General features: G+C 39.8%; 2 protein-coding genes across 3 annotated transcripts in view; both read left to right on the top strand.

The window, feature by feature from the left end:
* IPO11 (importin 11) overlaps positions 1-24,785 on the top strand; it is a 336,682-nt gene that overhangs the window by 209,097 nt on the left and 102,800 nt on the right. For both annotated transcript variants that reach the window (XM_075182983.1, XM_075182973.1), the window contains exon 28: positions 22,349-22,444. In XM_075182983.1, the coding sequence (XP_075039084.1) occupies positions 22,349-22,444 (96 nt within the window). The remainder of the gene's footprint in view (positions 1-22,348; positions 22,445-24,785) is intronic.
* On the top strand, positions 8,440-12,007 carry LRRC70 (leucine rich repeat containing 70). The gene is made up of 2 exons (XM_075182994.1): positions 8,440-8,600; positions 9,477-12,007. The coding sequence occupies exon 2, from the start codon at positions 9,488-9,490 to the stop codon at positions 11,348-11,350; it is 1,863 nt and encodes a 620-aa protein (XP_075039095.1). The 5' UTR covers positions 8,440-8,600; positions 9,477-9,487; the 3' UTR covers positions 11,351-12,007.

The following is a 24,785-nucleotide window of genomic DNA, read 5'->3' as shown; positions in this document are numbered from 1 at the left end:
CTGTTCCGACATCCATTGCGGAGCACAGCACATAGGAGTTACCCGTGTGAACTATCAGCAGCAGTGAAACAGAAAAAACAAGAGAAGAGGTAAGTTAAGGTTTTTTTTTTGTTTTGTTGTAACAATATCACTTGATGTTTGACAGCAGCCATTAGCATGTCATTGAAGCACTGATCAACAACAAGGAGCATTAACAATGTTTTCTATGTTTTTTTTGGATGATCAGCTATCATTAGTGCTAGTGTATTTTATGTGCGGCCCAAAACAGCTTGTCGCCTTCCAATGTGGCCCAGGGAAGCTAAAAGGTTGGACACCCCTGATCTAGGACATGCCCTACCCCAACTATAAATCTGTCCCCACATTTTAAATTTACCTCCCCCTCCAATGTAACATCGTTTTGCCTGGTGCAAAGTTACTCCTTTTTTATGGTTAGCTCTCCTGAATGACTCGGGCCCTATATGTATAAGTTGATGTGTATAGTTCTACTGAGTATGCAACACCTTGCAAACATTTACAAGAAGGCTGTACAGGAAGCAATGTCATAGTTGCCGACTTTGTGACTGTCCTTCTGGAGGACCGATCTGTAAAAGGCCTAAATTCCGTTCATTGAATAGCCCCCTCCCCCCCTCCCCCGCGTGAATCCGGGGGGTGGGGGGGTTAATGGATCCGGGAGGCAACCCTCAAGAAAAGGGAAGACCCTCCAGGATTCTAAACAATGGACCTGGGAGGGTTGCCTACTCTTCCGGGAGTCTGGGAGGACTCACCGATATTTGGGAGCCTCCCGGAAATTCCGGGAGACTAGGCAAGTATGAGCAATGTACAATACAGTGAGGAAAGTACAAGTGTATTAACAAGCATTGCAGAAACCTAAAGAAGAGTAATTGGCTATATAGGAAAATAGCAGCTGATAATTTAGTGCCTGGACCACAGAGATCTAAGTGCCGTGTAGAGGTCATGATCTTATTTGACTGCTTCACTCAGCAAGTGATGCTTGAAAAGGGTTTTGAAAAAGTGAGGGGAGGATGAAGACCAGATAATTGAAGGTATCTAGTTCCAGAGACATAGGACACCATCAAAAAGGGGATTTAAACAAGAAAAATTTCTTACCAAGTTCCTTAACCTGAGTGCCTTAAAAGGGCTATAAACTATGTTCTTTTTAAAATTTACATATCTGAATCAATGTATCCGTTTTAGAGCAGGAATATTTTGTCTGAAGGTCATATATTTTATTCAAAATGAAAAAGTCACACTTTAATTATATTAGATACAAGGTAGAAGCCATTCAAAAACTCATCTCTCATTTGGCTAAAATGCTGAAAATTATCATTTCCACTGCATTGAACATTCCATTCCAAGCAGCATAGATCTGACCCTGGGATAAGTGCAGAGCAATCACTTGGATATTTCGTACAACATAAATGTGCTGTAATAACCACCCTAGAGATGAAGCCTTCCACTTAAGGCATTAAAAGGGAACAAACGCAGCACTAAAATATTCCGTCTTATAACATTGTTTTCAATTCAAAGCAGAAAAAGACTGTATTGATCAAAAAAAAAGTTCAAAAGAAGATTGTGTCAATAGGAGTCGTTTATTTTCTATTGTGCCTAATTTCGGGCAATTTACAATAATTGCAAGCTTTGTCTATTGCATTGCCGTTTAAAAACACTGCTGAATATATTTAATCTTTGTGTTTTCTGAACAAGTCTAAGGCTGATCAATTTATTTATTGTTGTGAACTTGGGGCACATTTTCTGTGTTGCATTAATCAGGCTTGATGGCTACTCTGTACTAGTTAACATTCATAGTGTGAATTATATTAGCTTTAATCTAATAGAAGCTGGCTGCTACAGACAAGATACAGGTGGCTTGGAAAGATTAATATTGATGCAGCAATTGCAGCCTTACTACATGCACCTGTACCAGACGCAGTATGTTTTCAGGAATTATTGATAAAGAAATGTTTTTTAAACAGGTGATGTGTTTTCCAAAGTGTATCTATAGTATCTGCCATTTGCCCTTAGGCAATGTTATCCCATTTACAGCATTGATAACACTGCTAGGATGTTTCTTTTAGCTGGTGTTAACAATTGGAGGTGGTATTAAAAGAAGTATTTTTGTATGTGCTGTAATGTTTAAAGCTGTTTATCATATTCTGTGCTTCTTTACTGGTCTGGTAACATATGATGACTTTGCTGTTAATAATCCGCTTTTATATGCATTCCGCCTGCTCTCAAATTTATGTTACAATTAGGTACCTAGATTTAAAGACTTGTGCGAAAGTCCATTCAGCACTGTAACCCGTTGAGCTTAATTTAAGAAGTCCAAAACAGCTGCCATGTAGCACACAATCCCCTTTGGTGGTGCAGCGTGCCTGGGTTCGTGCAGCTGTACCTAGATTTTCGCCAAGAACGTGGGTGCTGAAATGGTGCTAAGCTGTTTGAGATTGTGTCTTGTCCTTCAGTGAAGAATTGCATTTCTAGGCAAACTTTGCCCAATGTGGGAATAAATAGACACTAACACTGTTACGGCTGACAGCAAGTATCATAAACTTGTAGAACAGGTAACAGAGGTCTTCACCTATAGCAGCCGCCTTTCCCGTAGAGCCGAACGTGCTCACAGGTACTCGGATGCCCCCAGGTCTTTAGCTCAGAGTAGTACAAGTTTATAATCTTACCGTATCGCATGTGAGGGCCAGGTGGTGGAAACAGTAAAGTCCAAAACAAGTCGAGGTTTAGGGGTACAGTGGGCAGCGGTAGTGAGGTCCAGGCAGAGGTCAGGGCTGGTGGCAAACAGCTTATCCAGGTAATAGACAGAGGTCAGGGTCACAAGCAATCGAGCAGAGTCCAGTAAGCGAGCCAAGGGTCATACACAGCAGAATCAATCCAAATAGTAAGAGCAGAGGAGCAGAGAAAGGAGCAGGGAAGTACACTGAATCAGGAACTATAACGGGCAGGGAGGTTAAGCCCTCCCTGCCTAATATACCCAGGAGGACCAATCACAATAGAAGACATGGCAATAATAATAATAATTCCCCAGTTGGGAATGAATAAGAAGAGGAAAGCACACGTGGTTGCGTCGGTTATAGAGGAGCGTCCCGACCGTCGTAATAGTGACGGCCAGGGCGAAAACCGTAAGTGACGCCCCGGTTGTCATGACGACGGCCGGGACGCGTCTGCGGGGCCGGAGCCAGTTGCGGCGGTGCCTTAGCTGCCGCGGCTCGTAACAAAAACGTATAAATTTCATTTAATGAAATGGGTGCACGGTGCACCTCTTCAGACTTTTCTGCCTCTCTGTATTGGAACAGACACAGGAGCCGTCATCTTGTTGTAGTTGGAGCCATCAAGATTCAAACTGTTGTCAATTGGGAGTGTGCAATGAAACTAATATATGATGGGGCAGGTGCTAGGGGAGCCATTTTCTATGGGCACTTCCCATTTATATTTCGAAGGTCTCTGAAAATAGGGGCATCTGTACAAGCAGCAATTGTAAGGGAAGGGCTGCGGATCCTCTGGGAGATAAGGGTTCCTCATTAGGGAACTCTATTCTATGTGGTGTTCTTTTGATACCAGTTCAACATGTTTATACCAATAATTTTGTGCTGAATAAGGTGTTCTGGATAAGAGATATCCCATACCTGTGCTTAAATGAAGCTCTTTTGGACACAAAAGAATATATATATTACACACACTGATATATTCAACTGATGGTATCGTACATCTGTACGCTACGAAAGTGACTGTAGCGTGCATATTGTTATACTGTACGTGCACAGTTTACTGCTCACATATTCCGTTGCCTCAGTTATTTACACAACCATAAATTGAGCAACTAAAACATAAAACATATTTTATACTTATCTGCAGTCTTTGTTGTACCAGTGAAAATATCTGATGGGCTCTTGTTACAGACTGCTCTTTGCTGATTGTTGAGTTTAATGACAATGTATTCACAAATCTTAGGATAATGTTCACATCAAGAAATTATTTTTCTCCGCTTGTACCTTACACTTTAATTTACTGATTGATTCTCTGCACTGTATGGTCAATAAATACTTACTGCACTCATCAAAATATGTTTCATACAAGAGTACCTTGAAGCAAATCGGAGGAAAACTGTCTTCATGAAACTGTGAAAAGGAGCAGATTTGATTACACTTAAAGGGGAAAGACACCACATTGCTAGACTTCCTTCCAAACTGTTAGGGATAAATTAATGTTTGCAATTGCATTGCAATTAGCTCTGTAACACCATAAACTGTACTTACCTTTTAACACCTATTTTTAACACTTCAGTCATTGGCAGATTATTTGAATAGAGTCTGAGGGATGTGATTCTGAAATTCTAGTAGCATAATTAATGTGAAATATTTGGATTTTGTAGAAGTGTTTAATAATGTTCCACATAACAATCTATGGCCCCTAGTTCCTTCCTACTTTATTGTTAGAATAGTTTGTTATAGCTTGTTTAAAATGTCTGCTGATATGTTGTTACATATATGTGTTTTTATTTTTTAATAAATGCATTTAAACTTATTATTGATAGTAAGGGTAGTGTGTGGCCCTTTGAAGGTTAGAGAGATGCACCATGGGGCCCCTGAAGTGTTTCATGTTGCCCATCACTAGTCTAATATAAAGGGTGAGTGTACTAGATGAAGGGGAAAAGTATGTACATTTGTAGAGAACAAATTAAAGGATAGAACGCAAAGGGTAGTTACCACACAGAATATATTCAGACCGGGCTAAACCTATTAGGAGTATACTGCAGGGACCAGTGTTGAGCTGTGACCTTTTCAATCTTTTTATTAATAGCTTTGTAAATTGCCTAGAAAGTGAGTTGTCCATATTTGTTGATGACACTAATACCCCTTTCATTCTGCAGCCTCGACCCGGGTTTTTTAACTAACATCATTTAAAAGTGGATTGTATGAATTACTTAAAATAAATGGTAGTTGTAGCTATTATTATTGCAGGACATTATGGGAGTTGTTGTCCAATGGAATTTTTCAGTTTGCTAGTTTTCTGGTCAGTTTGACTATTTGAATTTGAATTGTACCTCCTCTCCCTCCATACCCCAAGCCTACCGGAGCAAACACCACTTTTTTTAAAGTAACATTCAATGTGGGGGCCATGTTAGGCTTATACTCAATCAGCATCTTTTATTTATGTTTAATTAACATTACCGGTCACATTGGCAGCTTTGAAAGGGACCACTGCAGCAGTCTGAAGTTACAGCACATCACACAAAACATACAGCTATGGGGATTGGATGTGCAGAGTCGTGGCTTCGTTGCCGCATTCACGCTCCCAACATCGGATTGCTTTGGGAAACTGTTCACTGCCATTGCAGGTGCTGACTGGGGGTCCTGTGCAGTAGCTGCAGGGAGGCATTCACTGCACCACCATGCGTCAGAGAACAACCTAAGGTAGGTAAAATCTCTTCCAGAATAGTGGAGAGATATGTAATAAAGTCGCAGTGGGCCTCCAGGCTAGGTTCTGTGTTTTCATTAAGAAAAGTGCTGTTTGTCTTGTTGTTAGTATGGGACCGGCCAGGTGAGGTTACTGTGATAGTAAGTTCCTGCTAGGTGCTAGTTTGGTTGAGGGCGGCGTCCTTTAGGACAGAAGCCATCTTAGTTCTAGGCCCTGGGGGGAGGGGCTTTTCCTTCAAAAGGTGGAACCTTAGCACCTCCTCTTTGGCATGCTCACTACGATTGAAGCACACCAGAAGTAGCAGACATCTCCAGTCCACCTCTCCCATTTTATACCACAGATGATGGGAGTTTACAGCCAGTAGCTTTAATGGCATGTGTTTCTAGGTGTCAAAGAGCAGACCCAAAAAGATCATTCGCTGTGATGGTGTCAATTTAGATTTTTTTGAGGTTGCGAATCCACCAGTGAAAGTCTGTACACTCTCCATTTGGAGCTGTGTGGAGTTTGTATATTCTCCCCGTGTTTGCGTGGGTTTCCTCCGGGTGTTCCGGTTTCATCCCACACTCCAAAAACATACTAGTAGCTTAATTGGCTGCTATTATTGACCCTAGTCTCCCTCTCTGTCTGTGTGTGTGTCTATATTAGGGAATTTAGACTGTAAGCTCCAATGGGGCAGGGACTGATGTGAGCGAGTTCTCTGTACAGCGCTGCGGAATTAGTGGCGCTATATAAATAAATGATGATGATGACTCTGCTTGGATTAAGAGATAGTCCAAATAGGGAACAATTTTCACTCTTCTGGACCACAGCAGACACGTCATAAAAGCTAAGACCTTTGTAAAAACCCTTGGAGCCGTGGCAAGGTCAAAAAGAAGAGCCCAAAGTGGTAGTGATGGGGCTGAACAGCATACCTGAAAAGACAATGATTGTCTTCCCTAATTGGAATGTGTAGATCTGTATCAAAGACACCATACACTTGTCTCCTTCTACACTGTTCACTACCAATCCTCGGGACTCCATCTTGAATCTGTCCAAACAAAGCTGGATGTTTAAGGTTTTCAGACTCAAAATGGGACTGAAGGTGGTGGTAGTCATTTCAATGACAATGTTTATAATGTAATACAGGCGATGAGAAGTGACGTCATTTCTTACTGTACAGATTTCTTCAAGTCGGATCGGACATCTGTAGATAAATAGAGCTGCTGGAATGAATGACTGTCTATTATATGCTAAGTAGATATTGTGACACTGTCGGGGTTATGCTAATCGCTCTTTTTTTGTTGTGATAAACTATGTCGCCATTTACATTGCCGCTTAATCATATCACACCCACTGAAGGAGCCACTGGTTTTTTGCATCAAAAAAAGGTTTGAGAAAAATCACAAACCCTTCTGGTTATCTGGAGCTGGAAGGACCACCCCCACCCCTTAAGAAATAAGAGATTGAAAAACTTCTCGCATAGCAAGATGTTTTGTCTTGTCTGCAAGTAGCCTTGTGGTGAAGAATGTGGGTATCGATAATGTATCTCTCAAGCCACAATCCCTCCTAGGCATCTGTAATGCAATCTAACCACTAGTCCTGAAAAAGGAGTAGAAGGGCTCCTCACACATACATATCTGTGGGGGTAAAATGCCAGTCATGACGATGACTTGTCAGAAGACCTGGCAGCTCAGCGTCTAGCAGCCTAAACTTGGCTCACTCTGTGCAAACCTCCCCAAGGGGCAAAGGATACCGACTGGTGTACTGTACTGACTATTTATAAATGCAGGAACCTCAAATGAAAGCGAAACTCCTTCTCCTTCAAGCCTGGTTGATAATTTTATATAGCTCCAAATAATACACCTTAAGCAGAAGAGTCCCTTCCATTCTCTAGATTCCACATCAGCTTCCCAGTTCACACTTTTGTCAGATTCAATTGGTTTAATGTGTCTGCATCTGAGGATGCTAATTTTGGGAGTAAGGTACTTTGCAGTGCCTCTACCGAGCTTACCCGCCCAAAAGGCTAGCTTTGAGATGTCCAACATATTCCTGTTGTCCCCCAGTAGGATGCCTGAGAAAATAAGATTTTATACTTACATTAAAGTATTTTCTCTTAGTCCGTTGGGGGACACCAGGTGCCCACAGTTTATGCTCTAACTCTCCTTGTCTGTTGGTTTTGTGGGAGAACATAGTGGTTCTCCTCTTCTTGTTCATGTGTTTTTCCTACTCTGTCCTGTGGGGTTTGGTAAAAAAGTAACTGATGTGTGCTTTGGAATGTGCGGGGTATGGTGTGGGGGTGGAGGTGCAATTTAAATTCAGATATTTAATGTCCCCATGTTCACGGTGTCCACACAATGGACTAAGAGAAAAGGATTTGATGCAAGTATAAAACAGGTAAACCATGACACTGAGGGATTTGTTTCTTTTTTCTCTGGATCAACATAATTGGAATTTATGAAAGGTCGAAAGTATTGGTTGTCAGCATTACTATGTTACGGTGGCAAAAGCATTCCTTATATTTGACATTCACTTCCTTGATTGACAGCACTTACTCAATTGACGTTTCAGCAATTTATGATAGAAAGCCATGGATTAAATCTGGTCTGAGCAAACAATAATTCTCAATGTTACATCTGGCATTATTATGCTGTTACATATACTACACATTTTTATATGTAGGCAAAATGTATTTCCATCATTGTATATACATGTGGGTTTTTAGCAATAATGAAGCCTTTGGTAAAAGAATGCTGAAGTGAGGACAGGAAACTCCACAGACATTCCATAAATATGTTTAACATGTTCTTACTTTTAATAGTGGGAAACCACCTTCTTCTTTGCTGTGTGAGGCACCCTTGGTGAAATTCTTCTTACAATATTTGTTAACCGGGGCTTTTCATTTCAGAATTCTGAAAATGATATAAGTTAGGAGTTCCATTGTTTTGTTTTGAAAAACAATAGTTCACTTGCCGGGATGGAATGACTTCCTGCGTACTATTTCCTGTATCCATGGTAACCTTTGGTATCCTGTCCTACTCAGTGAACCAATGGGAAGTAAAGCATATCCTGCGTAGCCCAAGAAAAAAATCACAAGTTACAATTTCGGTCTCCAATTAGCATTTGTTCAGTTTTATACACTCCTACCAAAAAAATCAAACTGCAAGATCAATTCTAAAATGAAAATCAATCGTGGGGTAAGAAAAATATATTTTATTGCGGCATGTTGTATTTATTCATTAGTATATTTTAGAAGTTGAAATGTTTAGGTGTGTAGCTGGTACCTTTAAATGTTATAGTCTGCAGATTGGGAGAGTTATGCCATTGATACTGCTCAGTGTAGAAATATTGCATACTGTTCTACTGAACTAACTGTGAGTGTTTGCAATATGATTTAGTCACATTCCATACTCCTGTATTTATTATGTGATAGAATTACGGCAATTATTCTGTATTTTAGTATTTAATACACTTCGACACATACTGCTCTGCAGATAATGGTGGGGTGTTTTATAGAAACGTAATAAAAAGTAGTTTAAAACAGGTATTCCTCCACGGTTTATATATGTAAATTACAGTGTATAGTGCAGCAGTACAGACTGGGTAATTAGAGCTTTAATTTATATTTTTTCATGATCAGTCCTTGGAAAATGTTGCAATGTACCTGTTTTAGAAAGAATAGATAAATAAAATAGATGAGAGAGAGATATGTAATTATCAGTCACCCACTACTACTTCTCTTCTTTGTTCTACATTATGTATTTTTCAATTGGAAATGTACAATTGTGTTCAGTAGTCAGGTTATCTTGAGGGTTGTAATTCCCTATGTTTGCATATATTGCTCACTGTTATTTGTGTAGATGAACCTGCCTGCCAGCAATTACATCCCATGGAAATATGCTCAGCAATTCTACTTGCAGACTTTTAGAAAGTATGTTAAAAATGAGTATTACTTTCCAGTGACAGAATATTAATTTTCCCAAGCAACAGAGCGTGAAAGTTTGTTTTATTTTAATAAATCATTCAGCAAAATGTATTCTTAATTCTTGACTGTTTGTTTTGCTTTTTGCTAGCAAGAACAATTATGAGCAGCAAACAAAGGGACGTGTACAGATCTGCAATTTTACTCCCCCCTCAGCAAGCGCTTGTGTGTGGCTTTGTGTGTATGGTACTTCTGCAGGAGTATGCACTGTGCTGTCCTACCGTTTGCCATATGTGCTCGGAAAAACAGGTTAATTGCCGTGGTTTGGACCTAACCACTGTACCAAGGAACTTTCCAAAAACTACCACTCTCATATATTTGAGCGGCAATAACATTACAAATATAAGCCCTAACGAACTCACGGAGCTTAAGGAACTAGCCGTACTTTATTTGGACAATTCCAGAATTGTTTACATACATCCTAAAGCATTTTCTTCCCTGAAAAAACTGTACTACCTGTACCTAAATGACAATTATATCCAGCATTTGGATGCTGGGCTATTTGATGCACTCTTGGATCTTCAATATTTACACCTCCAACAAAATCACATCTATGTCCTTGCTCAGGGGTTGTTTAGACATCTAAAGTCTGTCCGCTATTTAACGCTTCAAAAAAACAGACTCTGTGTCCTCGGCAGCGATTTATTTTTTGGGATGGTTAGCCTTCATACTCTAAATTTAGCAAACAACAATATCTCACGGATATCTGACACTGGATTGCGTCACCTAGAAAACCTTGAAAATCTATACCTTGAGGGTAACCATTTAATGCAAGTCCCGTCCAATGCTCTGGGATTACTGAAAGGTCTCAAAAGACTTTCACTGTCAAGTAACCAGATTGGATCAATACACAATTTTGCCTTCAGAGGACTTAACTCTTTGCAGTATTTGTTTTTAGAGAATGCAAATATCCAAACAATCGGTGACAAGTCTTTTAATGGGCTGAATAATCTTAAACAGTTAATTTTAAGCCGTAATGAGCTACATACCCTTGACTCGAAAACCTTTACCTACCTGAATCACTTGGCGTACCTGCAGTTGGACAGAAATGGCATAGCAGCTATATCTGATGATACATTTGAAAAGATGGGGGCTTCATTAAAAGTTCTCAATATTGCATTTAATAACCTTACATCTCTGCATCCTCAGGTGCTCCAGCCCCTTGTCTCCTTATCTCATTTCCAAGCAAGTTATAATCCGTGGCACTGTGGGTGCAGTTTGTTAGGGCTCAAAAACTTTCTGGTGTCTTCTTCATATAGGTTCAGTATTCATTGTGAGACTCCACCACAGCTGCGAAACCGGCCGCTGGGCAACGTGAAGTTGGCTGAATTTACAAATTGCATGGCCACCAGCACAAACACATTACCCAAACAGACCTCCCATGGGTATTCGGCAACAACTGAAACAATGTACAGCCACATGAAAAGTGCCACATACAGCTCTCAAAGCACAGAAGAAATGTTATCGAAACAATCAACATTTCTCGAGCCCAGTAGCAATACACCGAGCCATTTTATACAAAGCACTACCGAGCAGTCACAAATGGAGATATTACTACAGCTTCCACCGGTGAATCTAACCAGTAGCGGAGAAGCTCAGCTGCCCATAGACATTGTCACGGTTTCCATTAAGCCTATTGTGATTTGCCAGCGGCAGGCCGATAGCCTGAGCCAGTCTTTTCACATTTTACTCTCATTTTTCATACTGTCTTGTGTCACCATAGTTTTTCTTATATTTAAAGTCATTCAGCTGAAAAGGAGGCTTCCGACTCCTGAGCATCAGGGAGACAATGTGTTGGAGTATTACAGCTGCTATCAGTCTGGCCGGTATCACATGACGGATCCTCTACGAATCACACCTCAGAACTCTTTGCCGAGTCCTGAAATTGACCTAATAAGACCACTCAAACGGTCCCCTTCAGACGCCCAGACACAGGTCATCTTGTTTGAGCACTCTGCTCTCTAGGAAAATATTCTGTACAACTCATGCTTTATTTTATGCAAAGTGTTTGAATTCACGGTGGTAAAAAGGTTGACACACAACTGTCAGAATTCTTTAATAACCACCAAATCTCAAGGCACAAGTTTAAATACTGCAGCTTATGCTGTGAAATTATCCTTCTCTTGTGATTTCATCTACTGGCCGCACGTGAAACATTTATTTGCCCGGAGTAATGCATTTGAAAACCACTTCACCATTCAGCTGAGTCTGTCTGTATGCTGACACAATCGTCCACTTCAGGGTTTTTGATTCATCACAACTACTCCATTTTAGGAATTTAAAGCCACCTGAATTTTGGGCGGAGAGTTCTCCCATAAAGTGAATTTGTGCAAAATGTAGCAGCAAAGTTCCGCAAATCAAGACTTCCATGGATTTTGCTTCGTATAGTAATTAGTGTAAAAAAAAGAGGCAAAACGTTTATCATAAATTGATTGGCTACATTCGCATGAATAATATTTTCTGAGCAGAAGTTGAGTTTACACATATGTATATTATAACCAGTGTTGCTGTCAGAAGTAAAATAGTTTTTAACATGTTCCCGTGTGTTTCCAAACTACCAATTGTTTATTCCTTAAATCACAATACGGCATGTTACATCTCTGTTTGTACTGTACAAATATATTGTGGACAATTAAATAATGAAATTCAGATGTTTAACCTGGGCTGAAATGTATTGCGTCTTCAGAACTTTAAGAATATTTGTGAACTCTCGCATATGCAGTCTGTCAAAGACAACTTGGTTCTATAGGAATTTATATTGAAAATCTAGGCTGTGAGTCCTGGAACATCTTGGAGCCCCTGCTAGATATGTCATGTAGGATTATTGAAGAGATAACTGTTTTGCATGGAATCCCTTGTTTGTTGAATGTGTGGTGATGCTGATCTATGTATCCTTTTTATAATTAAATGTAAGGAACAATTATCACAATATTTTTTAATATAATTTTTTTGTATGTTAAGTCACTGGCGGATTATAATAGGGATAGATGGGTGTACCTCCCGAGGCCCAGCGTAATAGGTTGGCCTGGGCTATCATCCTGACACCGGCTTCCCAGGACTTGATGTTCTGTGCTCGGTGAGATTGTGGTGTCCTGTCGCGGGACTCCCCTTTCTCACCAGGCTCATCAGCAGCTCTTGCCCTGGCGCACTATGTGGTGGAGCACAGTACTGCTCCATGATGTGGGCGATCTGTGCACACATGGCACAGCAGCTTTGGGAGCAGCTGGGAGGAAGACCACAGCCCTCCTCCACCGACTCTGCAGAGGCATATGTGATATAGGTGTCACATCTAACCCTGCTCTTCCTTTGTCAGATACGCCCCAGACCCAACAATATAAGAGAGGCTGGGGAATCACAAGATAAATGAGGTGGGGGACCTATGTGACAAGGGGACAGTATATGTGACAATAGGAAAGAGGGTGGAGATTGTAGGTGAGAATGGACTGGAGGCATAATATGACCCAGGACTACATGGCAAACATATATTATGCAGCACGCTATGAACCTGTTATGTGTGGCGCACATATTAATCTATGTTTGACATGTAGTTGAGCCTCGTGTGTTGGGGGCCTATACGATAGATGGTATTTTTACCAGGGATCGTCTTCCCTACGGTATTTGTACCTGGGATCATGTTCCCTATGGTATTTGTACCAGGGATCGTCTTCCCTACGGTATTTGTACCAGGGATCGTCTTCCCTACGGTATTTGTACCAGGGATCATCTTCCCTACGGTATTTGTACCAGGGATCTTCTTCCCTATGGTATATGTACCAGGGATCGTCTTCCCTACGGTATTTGTACCAGGGATCGTCTTCCCTACGGTATTTGTACCAGGGATCGTCTTCCCTACGGTATTTGTACCAGGGATCATCTTCCCTACGGTATTTGTACCAGGGGTCATCTTCCCTACGGTATTTGTACCAGGGGTCATCTTCCCTACGGTATTTGTACCAGGGGTCATCTTCCCTACGGTATTTGTACCAGGGGTCTTCTTCCCTACAGTATTTGTACCAGGGATCATCTTACCTACCGTATTTGTACCAGGGGTCATCTTCCCTACAGTATTTGTACAAGGGATCATCTTCCCTACAGTATTTGTACCAGGGATCGTCTTCCCTACGGTATTTGTACCAGGGATCGTCTTCCCTACGGTATTTGTACCAGGGATCGTCTTCCCTACGATATTTGTACCAGGGGTCGTCTTCCCTACGGTATTTGTACCAGGGGTCATCTTCCCTACGGTATTTGTACCAGGGGTCATCTTCCCTACGGTATTTGTACCAGGGGTCATCTTCCCTACGGTATTTGTACCAGGGGTCTTCTTCCCTACAGTATTTGTACCAGGGATCATCTTACCTACCGTATTTGTACCAGGGGTCATCTTCCCTACAGTATTTGTACAAGGGATCATCTTCCCTACAGTATTTGTACCAGGGATCGTCTTCCCTACGGTATTTGTACCAGGGATCGTCTTCCCTACGGTATTTGTACCAGGGATCTTCTTCCCTACGGTATTTGTACCAGGGATCTTCTTCCCTACGGTATTTGTACCAGGGATCTTCTTCCCCACGGTATTTGTACCAGGGATCTTCTTCCCTATGGTATTTGTACCAGGGATCGTCTTCCCTACGGTATTTGTACCAGGGAATGTCTTCCCTACGGTATTTGTACCAGGGATCGTCTTCCCTACGGTATTTGTACCAGGGGTCATCTTCCCTACAGTATTTGTACCAGGGGTCATCTTCCCTACGGTATTTGTACCAGGGATCGTCTTCCCTACGGTATTTGTACCAGGGATCGTCTTCCCTACAGTATTTGTACCAGGGATCGTCTTCCCTACAGTATTTATACCAGGGATCATCTTCCCTACGGTATTTATACCAGGGATCATCTTCCCTACGGTATTTATACCAGGGATCATCTTCCCTACGGTATTTGTACCAGGGGTCGTCTTCCCTACGGTATTTGTACCAGGGATCTTCTTCCCTACGGTATTTGTACCAGGCATCGTCTTCCCTACGGTATTTGTACCAGGGATCGTCTTCCCTATGGTATTTGTACCAGGGGTCATCTTCCCTACAGTATTTGTACAAGGGATCATTTCCCCTACGGTATTTGTACCAGGGGTCATCTTCCATACGGTATTTGTACCAGGGATCCACCACTGCATAACATTTGCTTTGGTATTTAATATTTAAATACAGAAAAATATTTATATGAGAATAGAGGCATTATCATAAAACTGTGCAATATGCACTAATAAATTACATCATTATTAAAGCCTATGTAAAAAAAAAAAAAAAAAAACATTTTCATCTTCATTGTCACACTGAATGTGAATTATATATATATATATATATATATATATATATATATATATATATATGTGTGTGTGTTGGCATCTTCAAGTGTACAGATTTTATATATAGTGTTCAGAAGTGGTTATATTCAGGACTCAGTAAATGTGTTTGCATTTGGTGGGAATTGGAGGATATTGAGCTGAATGCGTGACCTGTTTACTTATGAACTGTGAAAGAGCAAATTAAAAGTTGCTATTTTAAAATAATCCTAGTGTGCTTATAATGCCACTTATATTCTTTAGAGGTTTATTTAAAATTGAATTCACTCAGCAGAGCAATTCCTTGAAACAGCTTTGTACAAATGCTGGAATCTGCAGATTTATTCAGAACAGGAAACCTGCGCCTTGGCACACATTGGCCAGCCGCCCCTGATTTCCTGATAATAAGCCCTGTTTTACAGATTTGTTCCTATAAATATTCGCCCTGGAATTTTAAAGCAAAGCAGGTACACGGTTATACTTCTTAGTATGCTGCTTGTAGTATCTGTTCTGCATGTTATAAATATATTGAAAATTAGTGAACCGACTGTTGTGTACTAGATGGGATGGACCCAGAAGTACAGCTAGAGCCACGTGGTTTACCTGAAAATTGTTGCCAATTATATGTAATGGGTGACCATTAGGAAAAGCAATGACTTGTAAGAATACTCATACAAATATAACTGTCCATTCATCTATGTCATTCTCTTTATCACCTCGCACTTGCAGTACTGACTATTTTGGGCTCTGTTCTAACATTGCTATAAAGAGGGAACACTGTACTTCACTTAGCATTGAATGACATGTTTTGCATTTCAGGTTTTTGCTAAAGAGTAATGCTGGGGTACACCTGTACACGTTGACACTTGTAGTGCCTGCAGTGTAATAATGTACAGATGGACAAGATAAAAGTTTATAATCTGCTGGGCACTGCGGTGCCTATGTCATATAACGCCAACTTTTTCATGTTAGTGGAAGTGGTGTAATAACATATATCCCAACTTTTGGCCGTCCCTAATAAGACACAGCTATGCTGCCTTAGGGGTTTGGACAAGCTCCCTCTGACACTAAACAAAGCTCTCAGCTTCATACATTTACCCCCCTGTGTTACCTTATGTGCAACTGTTGGCTGTGAGCAGGCTGGAATCAAACGCAAACAGGTCCAACAAGGCTACAAGCAGGTTGATTATGACGGGGCACTCCTGGATGTCTTATTATTATTATTCAAATTCAGTATTGGGAGTGTAAAGTATCCTCCACAACTGGTGGAGGAATAGAACTACTGTATCATATAATATTTCCTATACATGGGTGCTCTATTACCTAGTGCTGTTGGTGGTGATGTCACAGGAGAGCCACAGATATTGCTTATTTCAACTTTAATGCACGGCAATGCATAATGGTAGGTTTAGTATTCTGACACAGTTATTACACATAGGGCTATGATGTCACTGTAGGCCACAAAGTCCCCACTAACAATGCATTTTGATGAGGTACATTGCTAGAAAACTAAAAAGAATTCACAGAAGCAACTGTGAAAGGCATTATTAAAGAATAATTAATACATCTTGGGCAAATATTAGCCTTAATAAAGATAAAGATGGAATTATATAAATTTAAAACAGATGCATATTTTATTAAAATTATTTATAAAGTTGCTTTTTTGTCTAATATTTAACACAGAACACAAAGCATTACAAGAATCATGAAGGGATGGAGTAAAAATGCAGATAAAATTTTCACAACAGGGGTATTTTATCTATAACGGAGGATGTTGTTGGGAAGGGATGTAAGTAAAGGGGTTGTGTGGGATAAACAAAATAAGGACCGGACCTTCCTTAGTCCACAGCGGAGAGCTTCTAGTTATTGTGGTCTTTCTTCCAAATACATTTTTCTAGTTTATTTTGATGAATTTTAGTTTCTATGAAAGTATGTCAGATATAGCATGTTTGACATTTGGCATACCATGGTCACATACCTGACGTAGATCCACCTGTTTAATTCATTTACACATTCTTCCTTAATGCAGCACATACATTCAAAGTACTTAAGGTTTTGTTTCAACTCCCTGGCTTCAGCCTGATTGACAGGACTCTTCAGGAAAATCTCTTTCGCATGAAATTTTAATAGAAGTTGAGATGCGTAAAAGTGGCAGCTGCCATACGAGTGACATTTATCTTAAAAATAAAACTGGAAAAAAAGCTTAGATCTACTCCATACTGCTTGAAAGGTTTACCAGACTCCCCAGGCACAGACAAATATAACAATGTCTCGGCTGTAGGTTGACGCTGTGCTCATTCAGCATGAGATAAATGTGTAAGCCCTGCTATTATAAGGACTCATGAGTCTCCTCTCTTCTACAGTGTACCTGTCATCTACGTACAGAGTGGAGGCAGCCACTCCATGTGCTACACCAATAGTCATAAGAATGCATCTAGTCAATGCACTAGGAGCTAGCTCCTTCACGTCTTGGTCTATTATTGGTTCAGCCTAGATAATTACCACCTCCACTCTGCATAGGTGACCGTAGAATACTCTAAAAGAATGTTATTTATAAGTTACTTGTGCTTCTATGTTGCCAGAATGATACAGAATGGAATTAATAAAGAATTCCATCCAAAATTTAAAATTCAGGTTTAGGTGAAGTTCAATAAGCTTTGATATTTTGCACTGAATGCCACTGACTAGGCGTCCAATGCGGTGGGTACCCCGTTACCTGTATCAGTCCAATGATACACTTTAAGCCAGTGTTGGCTAACCTGTGACACTCCAGGTGTTGTGAAACTACAAGTCCCAGCATACCCTTCCAGCAATAAGCTGCTATATATTGGCAAAGCATGCTGGGACTTGTAGTTTTACAACACCTGGAGTGTCACAGGTTAGCCAACACTGCTCTAAGCTAAACTGACAGCAGTGTTGTCAGTGTCCCTCTTTTGTAAACTCATAATGGAAAGTGGGGGGGCATTGACAGCAGTGCTGTTAGTATTAACAACGCCAGCCTCAGTAGTTGGGGAGCCTGACAAATTGGGAGAGCTCTGAGCTCTTAGTATTATAGTTGAACTTATTGAACTCCACCTGAAAATTAGTAGTAACAAGCATGCAGACATATACCTGCCATATCTGTTTAATGTGCAAATTGTGCCATCTATAGCCATATTTTGGTTGTTTTCTTATTTTTTCTTATTTTGCTTGTTTATTTTATTCTGTAACTTTTTATCAGTATCTTTTTTGCTTTCTGCAATCTGTAATGAAAAACTGCATCGTCTTTTTTTTTTTTTTTTAATCAACCTTGTTATAAACAGGAAAAATAAATATTGTGTGTCTTTACACCTGTTATCAACACGGTTTTACCTGATTGAAGAAAATGTGCTGAGCTGGAGAAAGCACTTCTTTAGGATGATAGCAGAAAATGAAAAGTCTGAGTTATTCCATAAAGCAAAACTTGCCAGTCTAGAACATAGAATATTGGATAATTCTGTGATTTTTTTTTTCTTAGACTCTGGAGGACTAGATAATATGCCAGATATGACCTTTTTGCCTTATATTAAATTTATTCTCATCTTGTTTTATTGGAAAGCAGAACTGTGGTGCTCAATATGTACAGGGACTGAACCAGTTGTACAGACGGTTTAATTGTATATAAATTAGTCTGAACATAAAATATACTGATTGTATTGATATTGTGCTCTGCCCACCTAGCCAGTGTCCGTGTTTACGTTCTTGTTAGTATAAAAGTAAATACTAACTGTATCTTGTTACTTTCTGATGCTGTACAATGTGTGTGTAGGTATATATTCCTGATAATCACGATTTTTCAAAACTAACTTGAAGAACAATGTACCAGCTGATACTACAATACAGATATCTATAAAACGCACTGTACTGGAAGTAATGAGGACCAGAGGTTATGGACTGTGCCCGTTGTCTTCAGTTGTTCCTGTGCTTTGTGATAGTTTATTCCACCTGCTGAGACAGTCTCTGTGGACACTGCAGAATATGACAAGGAACAGATGATATTCAATGCTACTAGTGTAAAACCATGTCACAAGGTTGTATATATTCTGTGACATACAGGATGTGGGTATGAGGAGTAACCCATGAATATTCAGTTGGATGTAACCTTTAAATCCTACTTACTTTAATTGTTTTCTGCTTGAAAATTATCATTGGTATTTCAATAATTTATTGGATGCTCCTGGAGAAGGTGCTATTAAAAACATTTTCAGTGATATTTCATTAATAATAATTTCCCCACGTAATTTTAAATATATATATATATATTTATATAAACACACATATATATATATATATATATATATATATATATATATATATATATATATATACATACATACATACATACACATATACAGTCAGGTCCATAAATATTGGGACATCGACACAATTCTCATATTTTGGGCTCTATACACCACCACAATGGATTTGAAATGAAACTAACAAGATGTGCTTTAACTGCAGACTTTCAGCTTTAATTTGAGGATATTTACATCCAAATCAGGTGAACAGTGTAGGAATTACAACGGTTTCTATATGTGCCTCCCACTTTTTAAGGGACCAAAAGTAATGGGACAAACTAAACAATCCTACATCAAACTTTCACTTTTTAATACTTTGTTGCTAATCCTTTGCAGTCAATTACAGCCTGAAGTCTGGAACGCATAGACATCACCAGATCTGGGTTTCATCCCTGGTGATGCTCTGCCAGGCCTCTACTCCAAGTAGTGTATAGAGCCCAAAATATGAGAAGAGTATGGAGAAGGAAAGGAACTGCTCATGATACAAAACATACCACCTCATCAGTGAAGCATGGTGGTGCTGGTGTCATGGAGTGGGCATGTATGGCTGCCAATGGAACTGGTTCCCTTGTATTTATTGATGATGTGACTGCTGACAAAAGCAGCAGGGTGAATTCTGAAGTGTTTCGGGCAATATTATCTGCTCATATTAAGTCAAATGATTCAGAACTCATTGGACCGGGCTTCACAGTGCAGATGGACAATGACCCGAACCATACTTCAAAAGCAGCCAAAGAGTTTTTTAAGGCTAAAAAGTGGAATGTTATGCAATGGCCAAGTCAAACACCTGACCTGAATCTGATTGAGCATGCATTTCACTTGATGAAGACAAAACTGAAGGGAAAATGCCCCGAGAACAAGCAGGAACTGAAGACATTTGGAGTAGAGGCCTGGCAGAGCATCACCAGGGATGAAACCCAGCGTCTGGTGATGTCTATGCGTTCCAGACTTCAGGCTGTAATTGACTGCAAAGGATTTGCAATAAAGTATTAAAAAGTGAAAGGTTGATGTGGGATTGTTTAGCTTGTCCCATTACTTTTGGTCCCTTAAAAAGTGGGAGGCACATATAGAAACCGTTGTAATTCCTACACTGTTCACCTGATTTGGATGTAAATACCCCCAAATTAAAGCTGAAAGTCTGCAGTTAAAGCACATCTTATTAGTTTCATTTCAAATCCATTGTGGTGGTGTATAGAGCCCAAAATATGAGAATTGTGTCGATGTCCCAATATTTATGGACCTGACTATATATATATATATATATATAGATATGCACATGCATACAGATATATATATATATATATATATATATATATATATATATATATATATATATATATATATATATATATATGCACACAAGTTAACCCGTGCATGATACTCATGCATTCTAGTCAAATTAAGCTACTTAAGGTGTTGAAAAGGTTCTTGTCATGCATTTGGGCCATACCCTAGGCCTCCTCAGGGGAAGAGCGTTACTTCCCGACGCAAGTGCCCTTTTTTAACGTGGTTTTGTCCACATGTCACCACCTCATCATTCTTCTCCATCACCTCATCCTTCATTTTCATCGCCACATCTATCCAGATGTCTATCCAGACACAGGGATCTCTCTCAGCGGTCCTGAGTATCACACTCCTCTCACTCTGTCACCCCCGGCAACCACCAACCACTCCCCACTGTCACCCCCGGCAACCACCAACCACTCCCAACTGTCACTTCTCCTTCAAGAAATATATATATATTTTTTTAAAATCTTTATAAACACTTTTAACAATTAACAAATTAAATTAACAAATTAAAAACATCTTAGTATACCAAATTTCTGCCCGTTCTGAATTTTTTTTTCCACACACACTAAGAATTTAGTAGGTCAGTATATAACTCTGCCCAGCAGGTGGCGCTGCAGCTTGGTTTTATTTTTACCACACACAGACAGACTAACACACGCCACTAAGCATTTATATTATAGATACATATGTATATCTACATGTAGATATACATATATAGATATATTAAATAGGTGTGTGTTTGTGTTTAAGATAAATATATACACCATACTTGCCAACTCTCCCGGAATGTCGGGTAGGTCTCCTGGACTCCCGGAAGAGCAGGCAAGTATCCCGCAAACGGTAACTTGCTGTCAAAATGACGTGATTCACCGCACTCCGCCCCTCCCGCCCTCCAACCACGGAATGAAGTTTTAGAAGGTTGGCAAGTATGATATACAGATGCTATTACGTAACTTTACTTAGCCAACATCTTCTTTCCTCTACGACCTGTAATATTTTTAATGTGGTCATGATCTACAGACAGCAGCCACAGAGATGTACCATTTACTCAAGATACGATAGGCTGTTTCTTAGTGTCTCAGTGATGTCACTGGTTCCTACTTAACTATTGAAAGTTATCTATATATGTCTGAATTGTCTCTTTGTACAATGTACTGCTTAACCTTTGATTCACAATGTTGCTAAATGTAGCTGCTCTATCCTCCAGCCCTCCTCCAGGATCTCTCCCCTACTAAACTCCCACTCTTGACGTTCATCAAGAAGCTGTAAGATAGGATGTACTCTCTATCTAGGCTTTACATTCCCCTGTTGCTCTTTATACCTCTGCAGTCATCCTCTCATATGTCCACATACGTTTACTTGCGTTTAGCTCAGGGCAATCTGTTGTCTGTCTTGTTTACTTGTGTGTTGCAGAAAACCTTTCTTTATAACTACCAAATTGTACGGCTATGAAACCCAAATCTCTGATGAAGTCCTCCTTTATAAAGCTATTTGTACAATGGAGGTTTCAGTTGTGCTACATATGCTTTCCCCATTCCTTTATATGCTGCAAGCGCTTCAGTGTGGTCTCTTCTCTGGTGAACTAGCACCTATTAATTCTGCTCTGTTTTCTGGCATTCGCATTTGTTACACTGCATGAATAAAAATATTGCCTACATAACAGTACATGGATATACCTAGCCAGTCAACTGCTACCTTTTCAGCCCTGAAACAAACTGCCGTAGACTTTTGTATATGGCTTGTATGCACTTTACATTTAAATGTTCTAATGTATGCACATTGCATCTATCAACAAGATAAGTACTGCTAGTTCTGCATTAAAATATTGCATCCTAATATTTGTTGTTCATTTGTGTTCCTCTAAGCTGCTTCATGTTGCCTCATTATCTCTGCTTCTGTTATAGTCATTTTATGAACTGCCAAAAATAAACCTTTGTAAATGTTCATTATAGTTTTTTGGATATATTAACATACAGATACCAGATGTTTTTTTTATTTTTAATTTTTCTTTTACAGCATTATCCAAGATAAGTTCTGTGGCATCATTAACATTTGCGTGGAAAGTCTTCATGATGTAATGACAGAGGATCCCGAAACAAATACATACAAAGAGTAAGTGGTAAACTGTTCTCTCTCTTTTAAAGATTATTATTGCCCTTTAAATGTTGAGATAATGCCAGTTGTGGGATTGTACTCATTTGGTCTTTGCTATTTTGCAAATGTATTGTTCTTTTGGAACACAGATAGATACATAGAGGGGGCATTTATGTAATCTGCTGCAATTGTGGTATTGCTCATAGCAGCCAATTATATTCTATCTTTTTCTAGTGCTCGTTTGAAAATTAAGGCAAATATTTGCTTGTTAAAGGCAACAAATTTGACAGCTACCTTTTATCGGTTTTATGAGAGTCCCCAGTGGTCGAAGTAGAAATTTAGAAGTGGTGGTATGAAAATTTAGGCTTGGCAGTATGAAAAATGTAATAGGAATGTAAGTGAGTGGAATTTTAGAGTTTTACAATGAAGGCAGTAGGAGAAGTGGACCACTGAGTGTCCCTTAGAATATTTAAGATTTGAACATCAGTTGTGTTTCCATTACTTTTGTCTTTCCAACTATTGCTGAATCCAAACCCTATTCTGCAAATTAAAATTAGAGGAGATCTAAAATATTAAATAATTTGTTTATGTTGGGTTATGGGCAGGACCCTGGTACAGAATCTTTTTTACACCCCCCCCTTCGGCCTGCGAGTGGTAAGGTGGTTGCATGCCGCCGTATAGCTGCAACGCCACCAAAGGGGCGTAGCCACATAATGTTGGGAGAGTGGCTGTGTATTTTTTAGACATGACCCATTAGGGGAGATTCAATTGCCGGCGTTGTGGCTCGCAGACATCGCGCAGCGCACATCGTCGGCAATTACGGTAGAAATCTCCACTTATTTTCCAGGGTGCGAGGAAAAATCGCAGGAGATTTCTGTCAAATCTCTGCCGCAAAGTGTCTCGCGGACGTTCCGGAGACACTTTGCAGCTAATTGAATTTCCCCATTATGTAGTAAAATGGTGTTACTCTCACCTACCTGTTAGTGCAGCTTTCACAACCAGGTAGTTGATTCTTGCATGGATCCTGGAATGTAGGGACCTGTTAAAAAATGTAAACACCGTACATAACAGATCATGCAGTATATAATGCATACATTATAATAAAATATTACATTTATCACACCCTCATAGCCACATCATGCCACCCCTCAGAGGCATCTTGCCACCCCCTGCCACATCACATCACGCCACCGAGCCCACCTGTACTTTCCTACATGCTGCTGGCATAAAAGTAGAAAGCATCCTGCAGAGTGGGCAGTGCAGCTCTCAGTCTTGAGAGATCTGGAGCTCCTGGCTTTCTCTGCTGATGACACACACTGTCATTCCACACTGTCCGTGGTCAGCCCCACCCCCTACTCGCCACCCACGGGGGAAAAAAAGTACTTTAAAAAAATAATTTTATATATATATATTTTTTTTTTATTTTTATTTTTTTTAACTCTACTGCCTCATAGTCCCAGGCCCTGGTATTTTGTACCCGACCCCCCCCCCTCCCCCACCTACTGTCAGCACCCCTGGTTATAGGAGCAATAAATTGGTGTCTTGCAACCTAAAACAACAGTGAAATATTATAGATAATATAGTAGTTATCAATTGTGCTTGCCAGTAGCATTGTATTCTATATTAGAAATACAAAAATTAAAATATAACTACAGTTTTAAGCATTATGAAGTTTAAAACAAACCGCAAACATGAAATATGGCGATAGACTCCTACATTGGAACATTGGAATGAAGATGCTGTTTTATCAAGAGTGACCAGATATCTAATGCATTTTTCCTAACTCAGTCATCCGTACACATTCAGTCTATGGGGCTCCGTGAATCATGTAATCTGAGTCCCATGTGTGCTGTATTTTATCTGACAATGTTACCTAGCTAACCTAACAAGTATTAAATAGGCTTCCAAAAATAAGACTGGCCTACATGTATAGAGATAGTTCCCGGCCATTTATATTTGTGATTGTACAGTGATACTTAAAACAGCAATCCCACATAGAACTTTTTTTTTTCTTTAAAAAGTATGTTAGGTACTTTTTAAACATGCATCTGATAGTTATTGTTCTTAGCAGTTCTCCTACGGATCATTATCTCCTTAATTTCCTATCAAGCTGCGGGTTTGAAAAAGTGGAGATGTTGCCTATAGCAACCAATCAGATTCTAGCTGTCATTTTGTAGAATACTAAATAAATGATAACTAGAATCTGATTGGTTGCTATTGGCGACATCTCCACTCTTGCAAACCCGCAGCTTGATAAATTTACCCCCCCCCTAGTTTTCTCTGAAAATTAGACCCAAGAGACTACTCTTCCCTGAAAGAATTGTTTGTGAAATCCTTTTTATGGAAAGAAGAGTATGTC

The sequence above is a fragment of the Mixophyes fleayi genome, chromosome 1 (assembly GCF_038048845.1).
Source record: "Mixophyes fleayi isolate aMixFle1 chromosome 1, aMixFle1.hap1, whole genome shotgun sequence".
Classification (NCBI taxonomy): Eukaryota; Metazoa; Chordata; class Amphibia; order Anura; family Limnodynastidae; genus Mixophyes; species Mixophyes fleayi.
The sequence above is the reverse complement of the archived record's forward strand: the minus strand, read 5'-3'. Positions and strand labels throughout refer to the sequence as shown.

What these genes read in the sequence shown, in the direction of transcription:
- LRRC70 (XM_075182994.1), top strand. Translation starts at nt 9,488, where the DNA reads ATGAGCAGCAAACAAAGGGACGTGTACAGATCTGCAATTTTACTCCCC.